Below are 21,872 nucleotides of genomic sequence, written 5' to 3'. Positions count from 1 at the left end.
TTATCTCCAAGATCAACAGATCGCCAACATGCCCTATGAGTCGCTAGGATTCAGGGAGATTATCCGGAACTGCACCGATTGGCCCGACTCCACATACTTCACCACCTCCGTGTTTCATCAGAATGTCGAGTATGAGGGACAGATGCATCTAGACGGCAATTCGTACCGGATGGGAGGCGTTGGTGTTTTGGACAACTTCACTGATCTCACGCTGGCCTCCAAATCCTGTGGTCAAGAGAAGCTCGATGTCTCAATCGGGTACTCGCTCAAAGGCCCCATTCCAGCAACCTTCATCGCTAAAGCCCTTAACATGGTTTGCGAGACTGTGCAGAGCCTGATTGCCAATCCCAGCGTCCCACTTGCCTCCCCTGCCACTATCCGCTCCCTGCCTAGCCAAGTCATTCGTGAAACACCCAGGGCATCTGATACACCCTTCCTCTCGTCAAATCTAAACAGCCAGAAGATGTCGGAGATTGTAATTCACTCAGATATCCTTACCCGGTCCTGGCAGCAGGTGCTACCCCGTCGGACTGACAACCCACAATACCAACTCGATGCATCTTTCTTCGACCTGGGCGGAGACATCATGAATGTTGCCCAACTGGTCTGGATCCTGGGAGAAGAAGGCTTCAGTGTCCGTTTGGAAGACCTTCTCGAGCACCATACGTTCCTGGGAATGATGGCCGTGATGGCGATGCACCACAAGCCGGAACTGAATGCCAGAATGGCAGCGACCATGGCTGAAGAACCAGCCAAGGACATGAGAATGACTATGACAAAGAGCAACAGCTGGAGCTCGCTGGGCAAAGCGATGACGCTTGCTAAGAGATTTACTAGATGGGGGGCTGTAGCAGCCAAAAAGTGAGGTTTACATTCATTGTGGAGGATACATAACATAACACACTCTTTCGATTTCTAACATGTACTATTCTGTTTTTTTCTGTAACGCATATAATTGTGTCGAACTACATTCCTTTTTGTTTCCATGTTTGCCGTTGAATATTGACTGTCTTCTTTTGCAAACTAGATCGTATGATGATGATGATCTAGATCTCTTGTTATTAAAAGCTCATTTGATAATCTGTGTTTTCATAGATCTGTTTTGACTACAGCTCATCATCTTGATAGTTTTAAACCCTCCCAACTAGTCTGGGATTGGTAGAGAATGATATAGAGACTATGTTTATACCATCATTCCCCACCACTATTATTACCATGGACTATGTACTGTTAGGATCATACCACATGGGTATTCACCAACAAATGCACTTAAGGCTCCGCGACGCAATGAGCCACCTTAACTATGCTGCACAATACCATACAATTACATTACATGTCAAGACGAAGGGTCAAGAACATATGGATTTGATCTATCTAGATCTCAAGAAGATGGTTGGTGGTTGGAAGAGGTGGTGGTCAGAGACCACGCAGGAAGAAAGGCGAAGGATCAGCTGACAGCTGCCTGGCTGCAGTGAATGTCTCAACATTACATTATGCGTTCGCCGCTGTATGAGGGAACCAAGCGCCGCGCTGCGGCAGCCTAGGCTCAATTTGACTAGAGGAACCACTTTGGTACAGCATTACAGGCATCCATACAACCAAGGCAGACCTGAGTAGACTGCATTAATCACTATACGTAGATGCAAAAACGATAGCTATATCTAAATCATTCCATTTAACTAAACCTAGACATTAATCGGTGATAATACGTTATTCCTGTCTATCAAAACCCCGGCCGTGCTATGCGTGTCATGCCATATAAAACAAATCAAACCAAACAAAACCAGAGGTATCTCGAGCAATCCGACACAAAATCCCAGTGAACAAAACTTTTATAAATCTTACCCGCTTCATTTCAACTTTGGAAGACTGGCATAGAATGGACGTGGGGGTATATGTGAACGCGATGGGTATAGGAAGAGAGACGACGTTTCTGAGCAAAAACATCCAAGATAGGTAAGAGGTAGGATCAGTACCCGTAAACCGAAGCCCGGGACCACTTTCCCTTCGCCCTGATGCGCTTTCCGAAGATATAGAACAGGTAAGGGATCGGGATCAATGCGACAGCCACAAAACCTAGCACACTCGCAGCCCAGTCCACACCAAGACGATGGAACATGATATTAGCGAAGAGAGGGAAGCAGCCCGCGAACAGACTTCTCAGGAAAGTGTTCGCCGCAACAGCACTAGCGGAGACTTTCTGGAAGGTGTCGATCAGGTAGTTCAGGGCAGCTTGGAAGATGGTGAAGAAGCCGAAACCCATGCAGACGGCGCCGATGATGGGAGCGATCCAATGGATGTGGGGGTCACTTGTCCAGGCGAAGATGAAGAGACCGGCGGCGAAAACGATAGAGCCGAGCATCATTGGGGGCAGACGGGCTTCAGGGACGGGGAAGTTGTTGTTCGCTTTAAAGCGAGCGATGTAGAATTTCTGGTTGAAGAGGTTAATGCAGGCGCCGAAGAGGATACCGACGAGGTAGGCGAGGAAAGGCAGGGCGCCGACGACTTGGTTCCAGCCGCGGACTTCTTGGAATTCGATGGGGAAGGAGGCCAAACTGAGGTATAGGATACCGTAGACGAAGGAGGCGTAGATGGCGACGAGGAAGCAGATGGGCGTAGTGAGGAGGGCGAAGGGTCGGATGAGATACTTATTGCCGAGTTCCTTGAAGGTGACGTCCCATTCTTCATGACGGGCGTGGAGAGCCCAGTTGCCTGTTTCGAAGCGGAGTCGCTGAGCCTTGTAAACGAGGAGAACAGCCGGGTAGCTCTCGTCGAGGAAGATGAGGTCCATCGCGAGGAAGAACATCATCATGATTCCGGTAATGTATTCGGTCCAGCGCCAGCCGAGATAGCTCTGGCAGATGGCACCTCCGACAATCGGACCCAGCACCGGTCCTCCGACCACAGCCATGGCGTAACCAACAATAGCGGCACCTCGCTGCTCTGCCGTCCAGATGTCGCTCAGGACACCACCGGTGTTCGTGACGGGCGCGGAGCCAAAGAATCCGCAGAAGAACCGAGTCAGCATGACGGTCTGGAGGTCCTTGGCTGTGGCGGTACCGAACGAGAAGATGGCTGCGATGAAGTACGGCGCAAGCACAGCAGGCTTACGTCCATAGACCTCGGATAGCGGTGCCCACACGAGAGGGCCAAGTCCTAATCACGTCAACTTATGCGCAGAGGTCGAGCGATAGTATCAAGACCTACCAAAACCGAACAACAGCAGCGTTGTACCCAATGTGCCGACCTCCTCACCCACGTGGAACTCCGCATCGATTTGCTTGGTGCCCGTAGAGAAACTGCGCTTTATCAGTAACTGGAATACAGTCCAAGTATCGGCATAGAGGAACAGCAAGCATACATCGAACTAGCCCAAGTCGCACCTATAGAACGCACCCACCGTCAGTACATCACCTAAAGAAAAAAGTATAACAGCAATCGCACATACCCATTGTAGTCAACCCATACAAAACCGTCGTAATCGCCTTCTTGCGAAAACTCCAATTCATCGGCCTGTACGGATCATCCGGCCCATCAAAGTCGACAATGACGTCCTCGGAGGTCCTAGTATGCGACAGCGGATGCGTGAAGCGGGCAGTTTGACCCGGTTCGCGACTGCGAATGCGCGAGATCACCGAATGCGCACGATTTTCCAGGGCAGACATGCCTGACGCCGCGGTAGTCTGCTTCTCCAATGCAGTCGGATCATCCTGGTGTACGTATGCGCTGTGGTCTTCGGAGGACTCGACATCTTCGGATGAGAGCGATGAGCGTGAGTGCTCGCGTCGCGACATATTGAAAAACGATATATTCAATTGATTAATTCCGAGTTAGATAATGGCAATTAGAACCCGTTAAGTCACTATGCATATGAGACGAGGGGGAAATGATATCAGAGGGACGGAATCGAAAAAATATCCCCGATAAAAAAATCTCCGAATCTCCGAAAGCAACGGTGGGATAAGATAATTGCCGAACCCCAAGCATGCGACAGAGAGTATTGAAATGATTTCAACCACCAGCACGTTTTTTGAGCAGGTACCTGAGCAATGTGATCCAGCAGTGAAGGCGAAGATCCAAATTACTTCCAGGGCAGGATATGCCAGTATCTTTAAGGCACATTTCTTTGGCGTGGAACCGAAACCCGAAGCCGTTTTACCCGGGAGCAGCGTCATAGCATCGGACGTCCGATGGCGGCCCTCCCCCAACGGGCTCTTTGCATTTGCCGCACGCTGATTCGGCCATTCGGTAGAACTGTCCGCCGGATCGACGTTAATTCCTGGATAGATCAGGTCCTCGAACCGCCCTATGCACACCATGAGTCACTTCCTGCACGTATCACAGCCTGACAGGGCAGTTGTACCCGGTCAAGAGAGGAGGGGACCGTGATGGGTGTCATTTGTCACTTGTCAGGGACGGATGCATCCGATGGGGTACGTGACAGTCCGGAAACTTATCCGACCCACGGTGATCGTCGCCCACCGCTAGAAAGTCTAACTGTCGGTCAAAGAGTCAAGAGAGGTCTACTAAGGTCTAGACGAGGTAAGAGATAAGGGCGGCTCGTGTCTATAATTGTCGCTCCTACGTGGTCTGGGTCCCCTGTAACAAACAACAAACATGCATTGATTGCTCCGTCTATCCCTTTAAGTCTTATCGTAATGTTCCAATGCTGGCGGTAAATGTACAGCGTCATAATACATCAATCATCCATCCTCATCCGGATGTTGTCGCGTGCGCACTCTCCCACTTCTCAACGGCCTCGAGTGCGGCCGTCACTTTAAGCCCAACACGCGCGTCTAGTTCATAGCTCTCCCACTTGGCCGCCTTCTCCAGGTGCTCCTTGCATTCGCGCACTTGCCGACGCTCTAGCTGCATATCGCTGTCGGTGCTTGGTTTCTCGCTGGACGACGCCGGTCCTCCGTGGATAGCACTGTATGTCGGGCGCTCCATCCACAGGTTAGCCGCCATCTCAAAATGTGCCACCGGGTAGATCCAGTCATCCTTGAGATGTCCAGTGAACTGGGACTTGTCTTGGCTGAAGATGCTCGTGCGGATCATCTCCTTCGCCTCGTCGTGCCGGCGCATGGCACGGAGGACAGCTGCACGCAGGAGCTGCAATATAGCCTTCTCTTCCGGACCTTCGCGAGACCATGTCTTATTGGCTTCGCTTTCGGACCACGCCAGCTTCGTCATGGATTCTTCGAGCTGTTCCTGTGTCATTCGGCTGTGTCCGTTCCAGAAGAAAATCATCTCTTCAATCGGATCCACCCCCACAGCGTCCACCAAGGGCACCTTCCACTCCTTAGCGCGGGCCTCCCACTTGGCGATCTTGCGGGAAACAAAGACATCAAAAGGCAACTGTCGAGCCATGAATTTCTTCTTTCCAGCCAATGGCGGCGCCTTCCGGAAGTACTCTACGGCCTTCTCGGCGTGTTTGGCTGCTGCGGTGGCATCCGTTCCAGCAATGTTCCGGTACAAGCTGAGATGAGCCGATCCTGCAATATAGTAATATAGCGATCGAGACCAAGAGTTGAGTTCGACGCACTAATATGGTCAGTTTGATAATGAACTTCTGTGTGAACTAGAGATTGGCATACCTCGAGGAAGGACTCCGCACAAAGCTCGTATCTGTGGAGATACATGGCGTTCAAACTCCGTTCGAAAACCCGCAACGCCTCAACCTGCTTGAGCGGACTGCGGTCTTCTCCACAGAGCAGCTCCAAAGCAACATCTAATTTCTTGTTTGCTCCGTTCATCCGTGACTCCTCCAGCAGCCACAATTGACTCTTCGGGAACCGCTTCCGCATCAGGGCAAGCAAGGCCTCTAGCCGTTCCTGGGGATAGCCTTGCACGTCATCGCCAGGGACAGGATCGGGCATGATATCGCAATACCGAACAAAGCCGTTCGAATAGCCGAGAATGGAGAAAGCAGCGAGGGCGCCGATCAGGTTGTGAAATTTACTGGCTTGCCAAAGCATCCTCAATCCCCGCTCCTTGTCCCCATGGAAGCCAATGATTCCCAAAAGCTTACTGAATGCGGGCGGGACCATCGAGATCAGGAGCAGAAGAATTCCAAAACAGAAGTTGGCGCCGGAGTGGACGAAGACGTCGATCTGGTTCTTGAAAATATCCGAGTCAGGATCATGGCTGAGCATATCAGAAGGGCCTGATGCCGATGCTTCGGAGTCCGCGGAGATTGAAAGGTCTGAAAGTTCTTTTTTAAGGTCGATTGGTTCTACTGGAGATGCAGGAACGGATTTGGATCCCGCACCCTGCCCAGCACCCCGTGGGAGACTCTCTGTAGAAGTGCTATTCCCGGAGTTCCGCGCCTGCATGATGAACTTCTGCTCCATCTTAAGAATAGCGTCTAAGGTGATGTAGGCCTTTCTGAGCCTATAGAATCCTTTGATACTTTCCGTAAGGCTTTCATTCAGGACGCCGACGACAGCGCTCATGAGCTGCGCCATGGCCTGGCAGAGCGCAAATTCCGTCCCGGGAGCATATATTTGTGAGTGGTACGTATTTGGCGCATGAGAGTTATGTTGCGCGCGATGCTGGTCGTTGGCGGCACTCGTCTCCGCGGCATTGAGTCGCTCCGAGGCTAGAGAACATCAGTCATCAAGGACACTTCTAACAGAACAGTGGTCACACTGGTTACACACCCTGACGCATGATCTCCTGTTCGAATCCCAGTGTGGCCCGGATGAACGCAACGACGCCTCTGCCAAGCTATATACCAGGCACAAGTTGTAGATCAGCAGAGGCACTACAGAGCTAGTGACTTTGAAGATCGGCAGGTACTTGTCCAAACCAAAGGCATACGCACATTATGAAACGACGAGGTTCCTTCGGAAAGACCGTCTTCGGCGCCGTCCACATCGTCATTGAGGATTAAGGTGGCAGCTGGTTGCCCAACCCGTCAGTCAGCATAGCGCCCTTAGCACTGACCCCGGAAGAGCGGGGATTCGATCACGCATGAGAAATTGGACATACCCCTCATAGCATCCTCAACTTTGAGTCCCAAAAAATTTATTGTCAGCGTCATTCACATTGTAGACGGCGCTGAGAAGGCCTCTGTGCTCACTCACGATCTCGCAGTTCGGACAGAGAGTCCAGGGACTGGGTGGAGGCCGGCTTCTTGCCATAGAGCCAGGAGCCCACGCGAAACATATTCAAAAGAAGGAGCCCGGTAAGAACCAGGCTTAAAAGTAATGATCAAACTTGAAAGGGGAGTTGTGCACGAGACGGATGGCGATCAATTAACCAAGAACCGAAGGGCTCCGAAGCCCAAAGCGAGACGTAGACGGAATGGGGAAGATTATCGAATCTCCCATTCGATACGCACCAAGAACGTAGTGAGACTCCGGGAACATAACCCAAGGAAGAGAGAGAGGTGGGGGGCAAAGAGAATAAATAACAACAGTCAAAAGGTAAGAAAATTGTACGGAAATAAAAAAGAGGCGACTCCGACCCAAGGGCTAGGCTGGAAGGCCTGGGGATTATAAGCAACGGGGACCAGAAACAATAATAGCGTCGAAACCACGGTCCACTTGCGGCGGCGAGGCGGAGCAACTGGCTGGATATTGCCGGGCGTTGCTCACGAACAAGGCAGTCAGAGATCACGAACCGTGATTTAGCGCATCGGGAGAGGGGATCGTTTAAATGTCTCACGAATAGGAGGGAGGAAATGCTGGACAGAATGGAGCTGGGGTCATCTCCGGTATGTCCGGCAAGACTGGAGGGGGAGGGAGACGAAGAAGGAGGAGATCAATAAAGCTTGACGTCGTCAGGTCGAACTGACCGACTGCGGACTAGTCCAGTGAGTGAGTTTGATTGTAGTGCCGCCCAGCCAAAGGTGAACCGACGCCATCGCCTGCGTCTCCGCCGCCGCCGCCGCGACTCTCTCTCTCATTCCATTACCTTGCCAACTACCAACATCACCCACCACCGCCACTTTTCCAATCTTCTGATCTGTCATTTCTCATTCCTCACCTCTCCTCCTCCTCCCGCCTCCCTCTTCGTTTCCTTCGTACGACCCCTCCTTTCACCTCCCTAGAGCCCCTGTCCGCTCTCGCTCCCCCTCCCACGCCTACCCATCATGTCGAATCCCACCGCGACCCAGGACACCAAGGCCGAGCCTACCCAACAGCCACAGCAACAGAAGCCCCCCGTGCTGGAAGAAGATGACGAGTTTGAGGACTTCCCCGTTGAAGGTTAGCCACAAACCACACAGACCGCTGGTCTTTCCTGTCATGCAGAAGAGGGAGCTTCGCTCCGCCCAGACAGCCGGCAAAATGATCTTACGGATGACGGGTTGCGCTGACCTCGGAGCTTTAATTGCAGACTGGCCCCAGGAGGAAACCGAACAAGGATCTGCTGCCAACGGCGCAAGCGCTCATTTGTGGGAGGAGAGCTGGGATGATGACGATGCGGCCGAGGACTTCTCGAAGCAACTGAAGTACGTTTTCCCAAGCCAAGCCAAACCGAACCAAACCAAACCGAACCAAACCGAACCAAACCAAACCTCATCGGTCAATGCTATGAGCGCAATATGTTACCATTGATCTACACCTCATCTAAAGCTCAAATTGGACTAACATGTTTGCTTCAAACTACAGAGAGGAGCTGAAGAAGGTCGGGGCGTCTAATCAATAGATTATGTTAGATGACGGGTTATCGGTTTAATTGAGATGAACACACGCAAATTCCACGAAGCATTAATCACTTGATTACACGTGCAGCTTTACCCTCACGCGGCTCGGTAGCGAGACGATGAACAATGTTGGAGCTAGATAGACTTGTTTGAGTAAGAGATTCGTCTGCTTTGGCGGTGCCGGACCGGTGGCTAGCCCAGCTGCGTGGTTGTGGAGGATTCGTCTGCAGAGGATAAGTCGTCTATGGTGGGAGATCTGGTACAGGCTAGCACTTCGCTGGAAGCGGTGTATGTGCTGCATGAGCACATTATGTACTTTCTACGATTATTTACACACCCATTACTGAAAGGATCAAGTCCACCGCCCATCAACTTGTGGCCCCCTCTTCGTAGCTCGCATTTGATAAAACTAGACTCACAGCTTCGGACCCGTCACTAGTCATGAGATTGCATCATCTTGATAATGAAGGTAAACGCGTATTTTGTTGAGATTAATTATCATTCTTTGTACATTACATTCGTAAAATTGTTCCCTGTCTTGAAGGGGCGCCGGGAAGGCTGACAGGTACTACACAAGCCGCCTGTCCACTAGTCCCGAGCATGGAAGCTCAACCACAGCTCATCCTCCTCCAAAGAAACATGGACGGATTTTGTCTTGCAGCATCTCCGCATATCCAGAGTGGTAATATGTTTGTTCAAATTTACTTACTCGACAGGGCAGCAACACCGGGCAGCTCCTTGCCCTCCAGGAGCTCCAGAGAGGCACCACCACCGGTGGAGACGTGGCTAAGCTTGTCTTCGACACCGTACTTGGCGGCAACGGTGGCAGTGTCACCACCTCCGATGATGACGATGGAGCCGGACTGAGCAGCGGAGACGACGGCATCGAGGGTCTTCTTGGTGCCGTTGGCGAAGGGCTCCAACTCGAAGACACCGGGGGGACCGTTCCAGAGGATGGTCTTGGCCTCAGCAATGGTCTGCTTGTAGAGCTCAACACTCTTCTCGCCAACATCCAGACCCATGTAGCCGTCGGGAATACCCTCAGCGTCGGTAGCAGTGCCGGTCTTGGCATCAGCAGCGAACTTGTCGGCAGTGACGTAGTCGACGGGCAGAACGATCTTGACGTCGTGCTTCTTGGCCTTCTCGACGACCTCGCCAACGATCTTGCTGCCAGCCTCGTCGAAGAGACTGTTTCCGATCTTGACACCCTCGAGGGTCTTCTTGAAAGTGAAAGCCATGGCACCGGTGATGATCAGGCTGTTGACCTTGGGCAGCAGGTTGTCGATCAGCTGGATCTTGTCAGAGACCTTGGCACCACCCAGGATGGCAAGGAAGGGGCGCTGGGGGCTCTCGAGAGCCTTGGCGAAGTACTCGAGCTCCTTCTTCACGAGGAAACCGGAAGCCTTCTGAGGAAGGTCAACACCGACCATGGAAGAGTGAGCACGGTGGGCAGTGCCGAAAGCGTCGTCTGTGGTGTGGAATATTAGTACACAGCTCATAAACTAGTGGCCTCCCAAGATGGAAGGTGTGAGAAAAGGATGACTTACTGATGTAGACATCACCAAGAGCAGTCAGACCCTTGCGGAACTCAGCGACCTTCTCCTTGTCGGCCTTGACCTTCTTGCCCTCGGCATCCTTGGAGCTGCCCTCCTCCTCAGCGTGGAAACGCAGGTTCTCAAGGAGAACAACCTGGCCACCAGTGGCCTTGTTGACGGCCTCCTCAGCCTCCGGGCCAACGCAGTCCTCGGTGAAGACAACGCTGCGGCCAAGCAGCTTCTCCAGCTCGGCAACAACGGGCTTCAGGCTGTACTTGTCGTTCTTCTTGCCGTCGGGGCGGCCCAGGTGGGACATGAGGACAACGGCCTTGGCACCATTCTCGATAGCGTACTTGATGGTGGGCAGAGCACCGACGATACGCTGGTTGTTGGTGATCTCCTTCTTGTCATTGAGGGGGACGTTGAAGTCGACCTGTCCAGTGAGCAGACTAGTTAGCATTGAAGGCTCATCTTAAACCCCACGACGGTGACTGATGAAAAGGTGGGGGTTTCCGGGGCAACAACATACCCGGATCAGGACACGCTTGTCCTTGAGGTCGACATCGGTGATAGCGAGCTTGTTGGTAAGAGACATGATGAACGACGGTTCTACGACAGTCGGACGGGGTTAGAGGATGTGAGGGGAAGATAGGGAAGTGGGGTGACAAAAAAAGAGAGAAAGGAGAAATTGGGAGGGGGAGAGACGTAGTATTAGTAGCACCACGGGGGATGAGGAGATTGGGAAAAATGCCTACTTAATAGGTCCGCGGTGAGCGAGTCTGGTCACTGGAAGCTACGACTTCATTCGGTTCGGCGGCGGGGTAAAAGTGGTATGGGCTGGTGGTGGGGCAGCCGGTGAGAGAAGTTGAAATCGCGGGCGCCTCGGGCTGATGCGGGACTGATGTCAGCGCCCGCGAATCGATGACGGAAGGGTCCGGGGCCTCAGGGGTGAACATTATGCCTGTTATGCCCCGTTCGGAGCCCCTTAGCCTCGGATCATTGCTGCGATGGGAGCTTCTGCTGCGTCCGGGGGTGGATCTATCAAGCAATCGTTCCGATATTTCTCGTCTATGGATGCCGGCTCGCTCGTGGGGACAACCCCGCCTACAGGAGACATTCCATCATTCGTGCCTGGTTCAAACCCGAAAAACAATGGTGTATAATTCATTTTGTCGACATGGTTTATCGATCAATGCAATTGACTCCGGTGTACCCACACTGCTGGACGAAGACCTATACACCACCCATGAGAGGAAGAATAACAGAACCCCCGAAGTTCATTTACAGCGCCCAGTAAGCACGAAACGACGCAGGGGAAGGAAGAATGACAGACAATTGACAGAAGAAACGATTGGGAACCTTGTGGGAGCCAAAATATGAGCCCGCTACTACCATTACTCCTCCTCCGAAGAGTTGGTCAGCGACAGATACGCAGTCCAGGCGATTCCGACGGAAGACACGAAGGGCTGGAAGAAAAAAGAAATATCAGTATAACAGTGCACAAGAGTTTTATCACAATAGTACTCACAATCTGGAACTGGATAGGTACGACACGGAAGTTCAGAATCTGAACAGCGGGCCAAAGGACAAAGTTGGCCTTGAGGGTTGGCAGATAGACGTCCTGGAACTTGCGCGTCAAGGCTCTCCTTCCTCCTCCCTCTGCAACCGTCATGAAGGAGAAGAAGCACGCCAGACCTGGTAATAATATTAGCTAAGAGAAAAGAGCTTTCTTCTTCCTTCGGAGACAGTTCATACCAAAAGGAGCGAACATCAGCTGATCCACGCACACTCTCTTCAGCGCGGGAATCGACGGGTTCCTCTTGGTAAGGGGGAACGCCCTGGACAAGAAACCGAACCAATGGAACTGAACCGGGGCCATGAAGAAACCGTACGACATAAAGCGAGTCAGGCGCTCGAAGTCGAAGGGCGGCGGCATATGTCTAGCATGTCCCAGCTCTCCAAGAGCAGGCGGCTTCTCTTTATCGAGGTCATGGATCTCAATTGAAATAAGATCGTTACTGTCAGAGGGCCTGCGTCCTCCACGAGCCTTGAAAGCCGTGATTAACTGTGCGACCGTATCTGCGATCCCACCAAGTATCTACCGCGCCGTCCAACGTCAGTCGATCATATGCCAATGACAGATGATTCGCTCGAAGGGACTCTTACCGCATTGGTAACCATGGTGGTTAAGACTAAAGACGACACAAAGTCAGTCAGCTCCTGAAGGCGCTTAGCAAGGGAGCGTGAGAGCCTTACTTGGTTTCTCGGCATAGTAAGAGTTGAACTTAGCGGCAAGTCGCATTGCAGCCGCCATTTCGATGAGAAAGATTATGGCGTGAAGCAATGGCTATAATAGAGAAGAATGGAAGGAGTGAAGTTAGTGATGAGTTCCCTCATAGAAAAAGTTTACTTGATAAAGGTTGCTCGTTTTAGGAAAAATGTAGAACCCCCTTGGGTGAGATAGGATGGAATCGAGACCAAGAGTTCACATACCAGACGGCCGTAGATGTACCTCCGATTGAGTCCATCGAGTATTCTTCGACGACTAGTGGAGAACATGACGAAGGGCGATGATAGACAAAAGTGATTGGCAAGATGGAAGGGGATCGAAGGCGAACGGCTTGGAAATCCCGGTTGGCGGGCTCGGGGCGAGTATGACGCAAAGGACTGCCAGAAAGCGCGCACAGGCGAAACAAGGGCGAGCAGGCGAATAAGCAAGTTCCCCGACGACTCCTGGACCCGGTGTCGGTGATCGTCTCGTTGGGTGTCGATGAGACGGCGTACTGTGTACAAAAGTAAAGCAGGAGGTTAGATTTGGGTTTAGGTCGACCAGCGATTCAGGCCCCCGTTAAATAGAATCAGAGGAACGGTACTCTGAGGCAGCGAAGATGCAAGATCGAGGTCATGTCATCTTGCCGGGGATTCGAACTTCTCCCCGCCCCTTGAACCAATCCGCTCGCGTGATCACCCGCCCATCTCCGCCCGCCCGCCGCTTTTGAGGCGGAGGGTCTTGCATTGCCGCCTTTACATCTTAAGCCCGATCTTAAAGCTAACAACAACTACCACTACTACTGTCTGGGGAGACTCAACTTTCATCACATAGATTAAATGCTGTATTGATAGGATATACATGCAACTGATAATGAGACTTGACAAGTCTTCGTTCCTTCTCACCACCCGCTACTCATGCTATCTATCCTTTAAATCGTGAAGATAGCAAAGTCCATGAACATGCATCGTAACTAGCCAGCATTCAAGCTATCTATCATAAAAGTAACCCACATCTCCTCTCAACTGACCACCTCAATCGGTCGACCTTTCCTTTCAAAGGAATGGATGTCCGGGAGATCTTTAATATCAATCGTCTCGTTCGTATTTACATCCACCAGACGTACAGCTTCCAGACGAAGTGCCCCCACCGCCAATGGAAGCAATTTCAGTTCCGTAGAAAAACAGGTGCCAGGCAAAAGGGGACTATTATATGATCAGCTGGGGCAAAGGAAAAGGGAAGAGTGAAGGGGCTACCCACCCAGCCCGAACGTCGGTACTTAGAGAAACGAGTTCTGCTTCCTGGCCAACTACACTCTTCTGGAGTGCATGGACAATGTTATCATCGGTTACAGCTTCTGCGACCTGAGCATCTTTCCGGCTCGTCGCAGATGAAGAAGAGGGTCGCACGGTATGCCCCCGTGGGTCCAGCTTCTTCCGGCGAGGGATTGCAACTATTGAGAATTTGCGGGAACCGGAAGATCGGTTCACGATGAAGATACTCCAAGCAAAGGGTTTTCCTACTTCGACATGTGGAGGGCCACTGAACGAAACGGATACACCAAGGCCTGCTGTTGAGTATGCCCGCTCTCTCAGAGAGCTTCGATTAGGTGTAGCGGTCCCCGCTGCGGCGTTGCTTTGGTTAGGTGTCATTGGAAGACTCGCGGGGCGGTTGTTTCGTTGTAGAGCCTGGCTAGGTCCACCAAAAGTTGGGTTGAGGACCATGGAGAAATCAACGTTGGTTCTCCATTGCATCAATATCCGCGGGTTACAATTGTCCGACAGGTGGATTATTGCTTCTAGCGAGATATCCAGTACACTGACCATCACAGTTGTCGATGGATTTGGGTCCGGCGCATAGTCGGGCGTTAACTTGTATACAAGGGTGATATCATCTCGCGGCTGGCAACGGATGGGCGGCAGCAGTCCTGGTGCATCTGTAAGGGTTTCTATCGTCCCATCCGACATGCTAAGCTCTGCCTTGTCAAATGTGACATCGCAATTAAGGAATGGTGTCACCTCAAAATCAAGGCTTGCAACAGTGGTAGGCCGTCCACTATAGGCATTCAGCCGAGAATAACGTATCCTTGCACTGGCAGCAGGCACTATGCGTATGGGGTGGCCGGAATGTTGCTGGACATTATATATGGGGTCTTCACTGTATTTCGCCGGTACAACTCGCAGGAGCCTAGATGCGGGGAGGAATGGATCTTTCTGATCCAAGGACTTATCACTCGACAGCGGCTGTAGAATGTTTGTTGACGCGGGGATCAGGGGCGGGAGGTAGTCGTCTCCCCGAGGCTCTTGCTGTCGGGTTTCAGCTGGGTTGAGGCTAGCAGAGGCGATGAAGAGGAGGGAAGGGTGTTGAATGCGTATGCGAGGGCGCTCTGAGGTTTATCAGCACGACAGGATGCCGGAACAAGGACGGAGTCCTTACTCAAGAATGCCTTGACACTCCAGATCACATATACGTGGTTGCCCCCACCTGTGTCTCCCTCAAACTCATTGACCACCACCAATGGCTCCTGTGAATCTACAACCCCTGAAAATATAAGGTCCCGAGTCGGGGTCGGGTTCTCCGCGACTGTCTCGGCGGGATCAATGGCAAAGGCATCGAGTCGGACTTCGAGGTGCGGAAGATACTGTTTCAGGCTAGGTGGAGAGCAATTGGATAGTCGTAAGACAACGCGAACGGTGCAGAACTCATCTGTATCACGCTACATATGAGTAAGAGATAGAGCTCGATCCGGCCAGCAGGTCGTAGCGTACCGAAGAACAGGAGAGAACGCTGCGGTATGAGCGACAACACAGAAGTGAGGTCCTCTGCGCCTTTTTCTAGAGCCGACGTCAGAGCCGCCTCTAGGTCGGCATCTGAAGCATGCGGGACAACTGTATCTAGAACAGCATGTCGGAGGAATTCCCCGGGGATGTCGAGACTCGGCATGGCGAGAACAACAGCCGCATGCTCTTCTTCTCGTAACGAAATAGGAAGACAGCACGCGCACAGGCAACCGACACCAGGGAGATCAAAAGAAGGCAACAGACGGGAATCCCCTCGATGCGCATTTAATTTAAGAGCAGCCAGGGACCCAGGCGCGCCGGGTGGAGGTGTTCGATACTCCGGGCGCTGCAAACACGGCAAACAGCCTTAGCGCAGGAACCCCGGCGAGCTTCTTCGAACGCTGCTTTTTCCGACCTTCTCTCATCGTCGCAACAGCAGTATCTGTCCCCGGCAGCTTCTGCAACTCCGATATGAATCCCATGAACGGTCCGGCTGGCGCGCCCTCCATGTGGCAGGAGGCGCGTAACTCTGACGGTCGAGTTTACTACTACAATGTACAGACGAAGGCGACGCAATGGGCGAAGCCCATCGAGCTGATGACGCCTGTAGAGGTATGTGTCCTCAAGCTTCTTTTTCTTCATGACATTGCCATATATTATATGTCCTGGATGCTAATCCTCTGTTAATCTCCTATAGCGTGCCTTGGCAAACCAGCCGTGGAAGGAATATACTGCTGAGGGTGGTCGGAAATACTGGTACAACACCGAAACCAAGCAAAGCACGTGGGAGATGCCAGATGTTTACAAAACTGCTCTGGCACAGGCTCCAGCGCCTCAGGCTCCTCCAGTGGCGTAAGTCTACAGCCAAATTTTCCTCTCAATGCGCTCATGATACTGACGTGACTATGCATAGGGGTCCGACTTTCGTTGCAGGTGGTGTTAGCTCCTTTTCTTCCTACCCACAACAGCGTGACCGCGACGACTATGATCGAGGCTATGGCGACCGACGTGGAGGATATGGTTCGATGGATACCAATGGCATCGCCGCGGCCCCTGTCCTAGGTACACAGCAAGCCGAACCGGAATACGGCTCTCTCGAAGAGGCAGAGAGCGCATTCATGAAAATGCTGAAGCGCCACAACGTGCAACCCGACTGGAGCTGGGAACAGACCATGCGTGAAACCATCAAGGATCCCCAGTATCGTGCCCTCAAAGACCCCAGAGACCGCAAGGCAGCATTTGAAAAATATGCGGTCGAGGTTCGCATGCAGGAAAAGGATCGGGCGAAAGAAAGATTCGCTAAGCTCAGAGCAGATTTTAATACCATGCTGAAGCGCCATCCTGAGATTAAACATTACAGTCGCTGGAAGACCATCCGACCGATCATCGAGGGCGAAACGATCTTTAGATCTACAGATGATGAAAACGAGAGGCGCCAGCTCTTCGAGGAATACATTGTTGAGCTCAAGAAGGAGCACATCGAGGAGGAAGCTGTTAAGCGCAAAGCTGCTATGGATGAGCTGGTGACTATCTTGAAGTCCCTGAACCTGGAACCATACACACGCTGGTCTGAAGCACAGGCGATTATTCAGTCAAATGACAAAGTCCAAAGCGATGATAAATTCAGAACCCTGAGCAAGTCCGATATTTTGACTGCATTCGAGAACCACATCAAGTCCCTTGAGCGGGCCTTCAATGATGCGCGTCAGCAACAAAAGGCTGCAAAGGCGAGAAAAGAGCGTCATGCCCGCGAGCAGTTTATCGAGCTTCTGAAAGAGCTGAGATCTCAGGGTAAGATTAAGGCCGGAAGCAAGTGGATGAACATCTACCCCTTGATCCACGAGGATCCTCGGTACGTTGGTATCCTGGGTAACTCCGGATCTTCTCCCCTGGATCTATTTTGGGATATGGTTGAAGAAGAAGAACGCTCGTTGCGTGGCCCGCGTAACGATGTCTTGGATGTACTTGATGTAAGTCTGATTAAGCCTGGTATTCTGTTCATCTGTCACTAACACGTACTCAGGACAAACGCTTCGAGGTTACACCAAAGACCACTCTTGAAGAGTTCAACGCTGCTGTATCCGGTGATCGCCGCACGGCCAATATTGATCCCGAGATACTTGAACTGATTTTCCAGCGTATCCAGGAGAAGGCTGTCCGACGAAGCGAGGAAGAGAAGCACGCTGCAGACCGTCATCAGCGCCGTGCTATCGATTCATTGCGTTCCCGGATCAAACGCCTCGATCCCCCTGTCCGTGCAACTGATACTTGGGAACAGGTGCGGCCAAGAATCGAAAGATTCGATGAGTACAAGTCTCTGGAGACCGATGAGCTCCGACAGGCCGCCTTTGACAAGGTTATTCGCCGCCTGAAGGAGAAGGAGGAGGACGCGGAACGAGACCGCGAGACCCGCGACAGGGATCGCGGAAGTCGCCGTGATCACCACGACCGTGATCGTGATCATCGCAGCGGGCCATCCTATAGAGGCGAAAGAAGGGGAACATCTAGCCGTCTTAGCCGAACCCCAGAACCAGATGCCTACGAGGCAGATCGCCGTAAAGCCCAAGCAGACCGTGAACGCTCCTACCGGAAGGCCAGCGGTCTATCACCCGTCCGAGAGCGACGGGAAGAGCGTGATCGAGACAGGGAACGTTACCGTGAGCGTGAGCGGGATAGGGACCGCGATCGCGACTGGGACCGTGATCGCAGCGCACGTCCTCTTAGCCACTACGAACGCGAGCGTCGCGAGCGCGAGGAAGAGCGCGAACGCCTCTATCGCACACGCGGTGATCCCCGCGGAGGTCGGGATGAGCTGGATTATGGTGCCGATACCAAGAGCACCACAAGCAATGATCGTAGGCGCAGACGCGACAGCGACACCGAAAGTGTTGCCAGTCGCTCTGCAAAGCGGTACCGACGTGATAGTCGGGAGCGCGAACGCAGCCGGGGTGCCAGGCGAGATCGAGACCGTCGCGAGCGGACTCCAGCGGCGACCGATGATGGAAAGAAAGAGGAAAAGGCCGTCCACTCCGGTAGTGAAGAAGGGGAGATTGAAGAAGATTAAGTAGATGCACACACACTACTACCCGTACCGGCAGATGTTCCATAAGTAGTAAATTGCCAATGGACTCCGACTGACTCTACGCTCGTAGGGTTGGGTGTGGTGGACGCGTCTCTCATCTTTGCTGCCCCAGTATATCGACTTTGTATGTCTAGCGCCCACACGATTGATATATGCATTTCTTGACATGTGAAAATACAAATACAATACTTATGATAATATACTTTCATGGTTCACCTAATAGTAATCTAATACGGTCAAAATCATGGCGTCCAATTCTTGGGTTCAGTTTCATTTAACTGTTTCGAAAATATATATAGTACTAGTACTAGTCTAGTATCACATATCATTGATACTACGCAGCACGGCACATCATCATGTGCACCGACATATAGAGCACAAAGCCTCATTTGAATTTCTTTGGATATCTTAGTTAGTAACCACTATATATTGATAAATATCTTCCATCACCTTCTGGGGAGTTGCTGTTGTCTCAACATTAACACCCAAAGGCTGGCGGGAGGCTGCTACCATAGAGCTGAATTTCAGATGATGGTGCTGAATTATCTGTCATCTTCATTACGGGTTCTGGATATTGCTTCATGTGATCCAGTGATAACAGAATGCGGGAGATCTGTTCCTTACTGGTTACGCTACGAAGGATACGATGATAGTGGGAGGTATCATCGGGCGGGAGGAGTACGATGTCCGGTGGAGACGGACAATTTCGGGGGTAATCTACTCTCTAGGCGGAGATAAGCTATGTAGAGAATATACTACTCTGTCCTAGATAGCTCTTATTTATGCTTGGATAGAGAAAACCAAGTGATATATACGAAGTGAATGACTAACGTAATGCAATATGTTCAAAAAAAGAAAATCTTTTGGACAGTGGTCACCTAGCTTGACCATAACCAGCTAATCTTTTTTTCCCTCACCGACACCCTTTTTGTCGGTGGACCATCCGTGTTGACAAACATTGTAACTCCGACATGACTGCGCCATCCAGGAAATCCGTATCCCTAAACATGATCTCAAGACTAGTCTCGTGTGTCTTCACTCCGAACCATCGTGAAGAGGACTATATTGAACTATGCAGGCGTGGATGGCGCTGGGGAGGGACGACCATGAGCGACGACAAGGGGGGCCAGAGAGGATTAACTGGAACAGGTAAAACCACTGCTCCTACCTAGCCGAACAAGTCGTCCGCTCCCTCTTCGTCATCCTCCTCCAAAGCACCATCCACATCATCAGGAAGGCGCACGCCACGGCAACGGCGCCGCCGTCTCTGAGCTGCAGAGGCCTTTGTAACGCCGAAAAACGCCACTACCCGAAGGTAGCCCCAGCGACGATAGCGACGCCGCTGGTCCGAGTCGCGGCCGTCACGTTGGTGAGGCACGCGGTCATACTTGCCCGGAACAACCTCCTCATTTCTCTTCTTCCAAGAAGAACTGTGGAACATACATGTCAGTATTATACTTCCAATAGAACAGAGACGATACTACCACGGCCGAACCGTGCAAGTACTGGGGTGAAAAGATTGTAGACTTACGTAGTTGCCGGCCAACTTCTGCTCCTGGTCCATCTGGGACTGGTACTTGTTAATACGAGGGCGGTAACTGTTGGGGTCACGACGGAAGGTGACATCCAGGTTCTTCAAGAAAGTGTTGCAACCAGTGACCAGGGACTCAGGGGCGTTGGCGTGAGCATCGACGGAGGGCTGACCATCGAAGACGATAACACGATCGGCGAGATAAGTGGCCATGATGAAATCGTGCTCGACGATGAAAGCAGTCTTCTTGGTGTGCATGATGAAACGCTTGATGACCCTGGAGGCCACGATACGCTGCTCGGAGTCCAGGTAAGCACTAGGCTCGTCAATGAGGTAGATATCGGCGGGGATTCCCAGAGCCAGGACAATAGCAACACGCTGCAATTCACCACCAGACAGATTCTGGACTTCCTGGTCAATGAAGTCATCAATCTTGAGGGGCTTGTAGACATCAGTCTGGAACTGGGGCGACAGGAACGCGGCCTTGATACGCTTGAAGAACAGCTGACGGACGGTACCCTGGAACTTGGGGGTGATCTTCTGAGGCTTCATGGAGATGTTCAGGCGAGGAACGCTCTTGCCACCGTCAGGCTTCTCAGCACCAGCAAGCATCTTACAGAAGGTGGTCTTTCCGGTTCCGTTCTCACCCATCATGACAATAATCTCAGAGTCGGTGAAACTTCCAGCATCGATCTTGAGGTGGAAGTTACCGAGAGTCTTCTCCATGCTGGGGTAGGCGAAAGCACGGGCTCTGTCCACCATGAAGTCATCGCCAGCCTCAGCAAGACGGAAAGTAAGAGACTCCTCACGGAATCGCAAGTTCTCGGTAGGGATGTGACCATCCAAGAAGATGTTGATACCTTCACGGACGGAAGCAGGCAGAGTAACCACACCGTAAAGGGCGGGTCTTCCATAGAGCACACAGACGAAGTCAGACAGGTAATCAAGAACAGACAAATCGTGCTCGACAACGATGACATAATCGTCAGGGCGGAGGAGCTCTCTGATGGAGCGAGCGGCGGCGAGACGCTGCTTAACATCGAGATAGGAGGAAGGCTCGTCGAACATGTAACTGTAAAGTTTGTCAGCTCTTGCGCAAATAGAGACGGTTCCAGATATTGTTCTTACACGTCAGCCTTCTGGACGCAAACCAGACCAATGGCGAAACGCTGGAGCTCTCCACCAGAAAGGTGACCGATATCACGGTCTTGGACCTGTCTCAACTCTGCATATATCATTAGCAGTGTTGTTAATAAGCTCGTTTTGCAACTGCGCCATACCAAGAGTGTCGAGAATGTGATCCAGGTTGTCCAACTGGGCGCGGGCCTTGATGAGGGCTCCAACGTTCTGAACGGGGCCCTTGACAGCCCTGGGAATCTGATCGACATATTGAGGCTTCACAACAGCCTTGAGATCATCCTCCAGAACCTTGGTGAAGTAGTCTGCATACAATTAGAAGTCTGTAAAACTCAACTCCACGATACTGTTTATACGTACTCTGCAGTTCGGAACCACGGAAGTACTTGAGGATTTCTTCCCAGTCGGGAGGGTTGTCAAAACGTCCAAGGTTGGGCTTCAGCTTTCCACTGAGAATCTTCAACGCCGTACTCTTTCCAATACCGTTGGTACCGACGAGACCAAGCACCTGTCCGGGACGGGGCATGGGAAGACGGTGAAGCTTGAAACTGTTGGCGGAGTAACGGTGGGTAACTTGGGTCTCCAGGTTGGTCGGCAGGTTGATGATGTGAATGGCACCGAAGGGGCATTTCTTGGGACAGATACCGCAACCGATACAGAGGCGCTCGGAGATGAAGGCAATCTTGGACTCGGGAGTGACCTCGATACACAGCTTACCCGTACGGACGACGGGGCAAGACTTCTTACATTCCTGGCGACATTTCTAGAAGAGAAAGGATGGAGCGTTAGAAGACTGGTCTGGGGGCGCGAAGAAAGCAGGAATATTGGGAGATTCGCGTACCTTGGGTTTGCACTATTACCAGCCAAGCGAGATGTCTCAGTATA

At 51.9% G+C, this 21,872-nt stretch overlaps 9 protein-coding genes across 9 annotated transcripts; 3 read left to right on the top strand and 6 right to left on the bottom strand.

Moving 5' to 3' along the window:
• Nucleotides 1-28: 28 nt before the first annotated feature.
• On the top strand, nucleotides 29-865 carry An08g02300 (uncharacterized protein; the record flags this gene model as incomplete). Its single annotated transcript, XM_059748875.1, has 1 exon — nucleotides 29-865. A coding segment is annotated over one exon (837 nt), but the record flags the coding sequence as incomplete, so codon positions are not given.
• Nucleotides 866-1,969: 1,104 nt separating this feature from the next.
• On the bottom strand, nucleotides 1,970-3,794 carry An08g02290 (uncharacterized protein; the record flags this gene model as incomplete). The annotated part of the gene is made up of 3 exons (XM_059748874.1): nucleotides 1,970-3,156; nucleotides 3,208-3,299; nucleotides 3,415-3,794. 3 exons carry the CDS (start codon nucleotides 3,792-3,794, stop codon nucleotides 1,970-1,972), a joined length of 1,659 nt encoding a protein of 552 aa, XP_059603905.1.
• A 919-nt stretch (nucleotides 3,795-4,713) lies between these two features.
• On the bottom strand, nucleotides 4,714-7,170 carry An08g02280 (uncharacterized protein; the record flags this gene model as incomplete). Its single annotated transcript, XM_001392307.1, has 6 exons — nucleotides 4,714-5,544; nucleotides 5,598-6,601; nucleotides 6,663-6,729; nucleotides 6,827-6,903; nucleotides 6,994-7,011; nucleotides 7,089-7,170. 6 exons carry the CDS (start codon nucleotides 7,168-7,170, stop codon nucleotides 4,714-4,716), a joined length of 2,079 nt encoding a protein of 692 aa, XP_001392344.1.
• Nucleotides 7,171-8,098: 928 nt separating this feature from the next.
• On the top strand, nucleotides 8,099-8,655 carry An08g02270 (uncharacterized protein; the record flags this gene model as incomplete). Its single annotated transcript, XM_001392306.3, has 3 exons — nucleotides 8,099-8,213; nucleotides 8,344-8,458; nucleotides 8,619-8,655. 3 exons carry the CDS (start codon nucleotides 8,099-8,101, stop codon nucleotides 8,653-8,655), a joined length of 267 nt encoding a protein of 88 aa, XP_001392343.1.
• A 699-nt stretch (nucleotides 8,656-9,354) lies between these two features.
• Nucleotides 9,355-10,783, bottom strand: An08g02260 (uncharacterized protein; the record flags this gene model as incomplete). The annotated part of the gene is made up of 3 exons (XM_001392305.3): nucleotides 9,355-10,121; nucleotides 10,201-10,621; nucleotides 10,718-10,783. The coding sequence occupies 3 exons, from the start codon at nucleotides 10,781-10,783 to the stop codon at nucleotides 9,355-9,357; spliced, it is 1,254 nt and encodes a 417-aa protein (XP_001392342.1).
• A 799-nt stretch (nucleotides 10,784-11,582) lies between these two features.
• Nucleotides 11,583-12,502, bottom strand: An08g02240 (uncharacterized protein; the record flags this gene model as incomplete). The annotated part of the gene is made up of 5 exons (XM_001392304.3): nucleotides 11,583-11,654; nucleotides 11,717-11,883; nucleotides 11,944-12,286; nucleotides 12,355-12,380; nucleotides 12,445-12,502. The coding sequence occupies 5 exons, from the start codon at nucleotides 12,500-12,502 to the stop codon at nucleotides 11,583-11,585; spliced, it is 666 nt and encodes a 221-aa protein (XP_001392341.3).
• Nucleotides 12,503-13,388: 886 nt separating this feature from the next.
• Nucleotides 13,389-15,400, bottom strand: An08g02230 (uncharacterized protein; the record flags this gene model as incomplete). Its single annotated transcript, XM_059748873.1, has 5 exons — nucleotides 13,389-13,430; nucleotides 13,584-13,662; nucleotides 13,718-14,843; nucleotides 14,894-15,163; nucleotides 15,226-15,400. 5 exons carry the CDS (start codon nucleotides 15,398-15,400, stop codon nucleotides 13,389-13,391), a joined length of 1,692 nt encoding a protein of 563 aa, XP_059603904.1.
• Nucleotides 15,401-15,744: 344 nt separating this feature from the next.
• Nucleotides 15,745-18,301, top strand: An08g02220 (uncharacterized protein; the record flags this gene model as incomplete). The annotated part of the gene is given in 3 exon segments (XM_059748872.1): nucleotides 15,745-15,849; nucleotides 15,935-17,207; nucleotides 17,261-18,301. Coding segments are annotated over 3 exon segments (2,419 nt in total), but the record flags the coding sequence as incomplete, so codon positions are not given.
• Nucleotides 18,302-19,232: 931 nt separating this feature from the next.
• Nucleotides 19,233-21,840, bottom strand: An08g02210 (uncharacterized protein; the record flags this gene model as incomplete). Its single annotated transcript, XM_059748871.1, is given in 6 exon segments — nucleotides 19,233-19,799; nucleotides 19,851-20,922; nucleotides 20,979-21,075; nucleotides 21,131-21,292; nucleotides 21,348-21,750; nucleotides 21,829-21,840. Coding segments are annotated over 6 exon segments (2,313 nt in total), but the record flags the coding sequence as incomplete, so codon positions are not given.
• Between the last annotated feature and the right edge of the window lie 32 nt (nucleotides 21,841-21,872).

This window comes from Aspergillus niger (assembly GCF_000002855.4).
Source record: "Aspergillus niger supercontig An08".
Taxonomy (NCBI): Eukaryota; Fungi; Ascomycota; class Eurotiomycetes; order Eurotiales; family Aspergillaceae; genus Aspergillus; species Aspergillus niger.
Note: the sequence above shows the minus strand (reverse complement) of the source record. Positions and strands in the feature narration are given on the sequence as shown.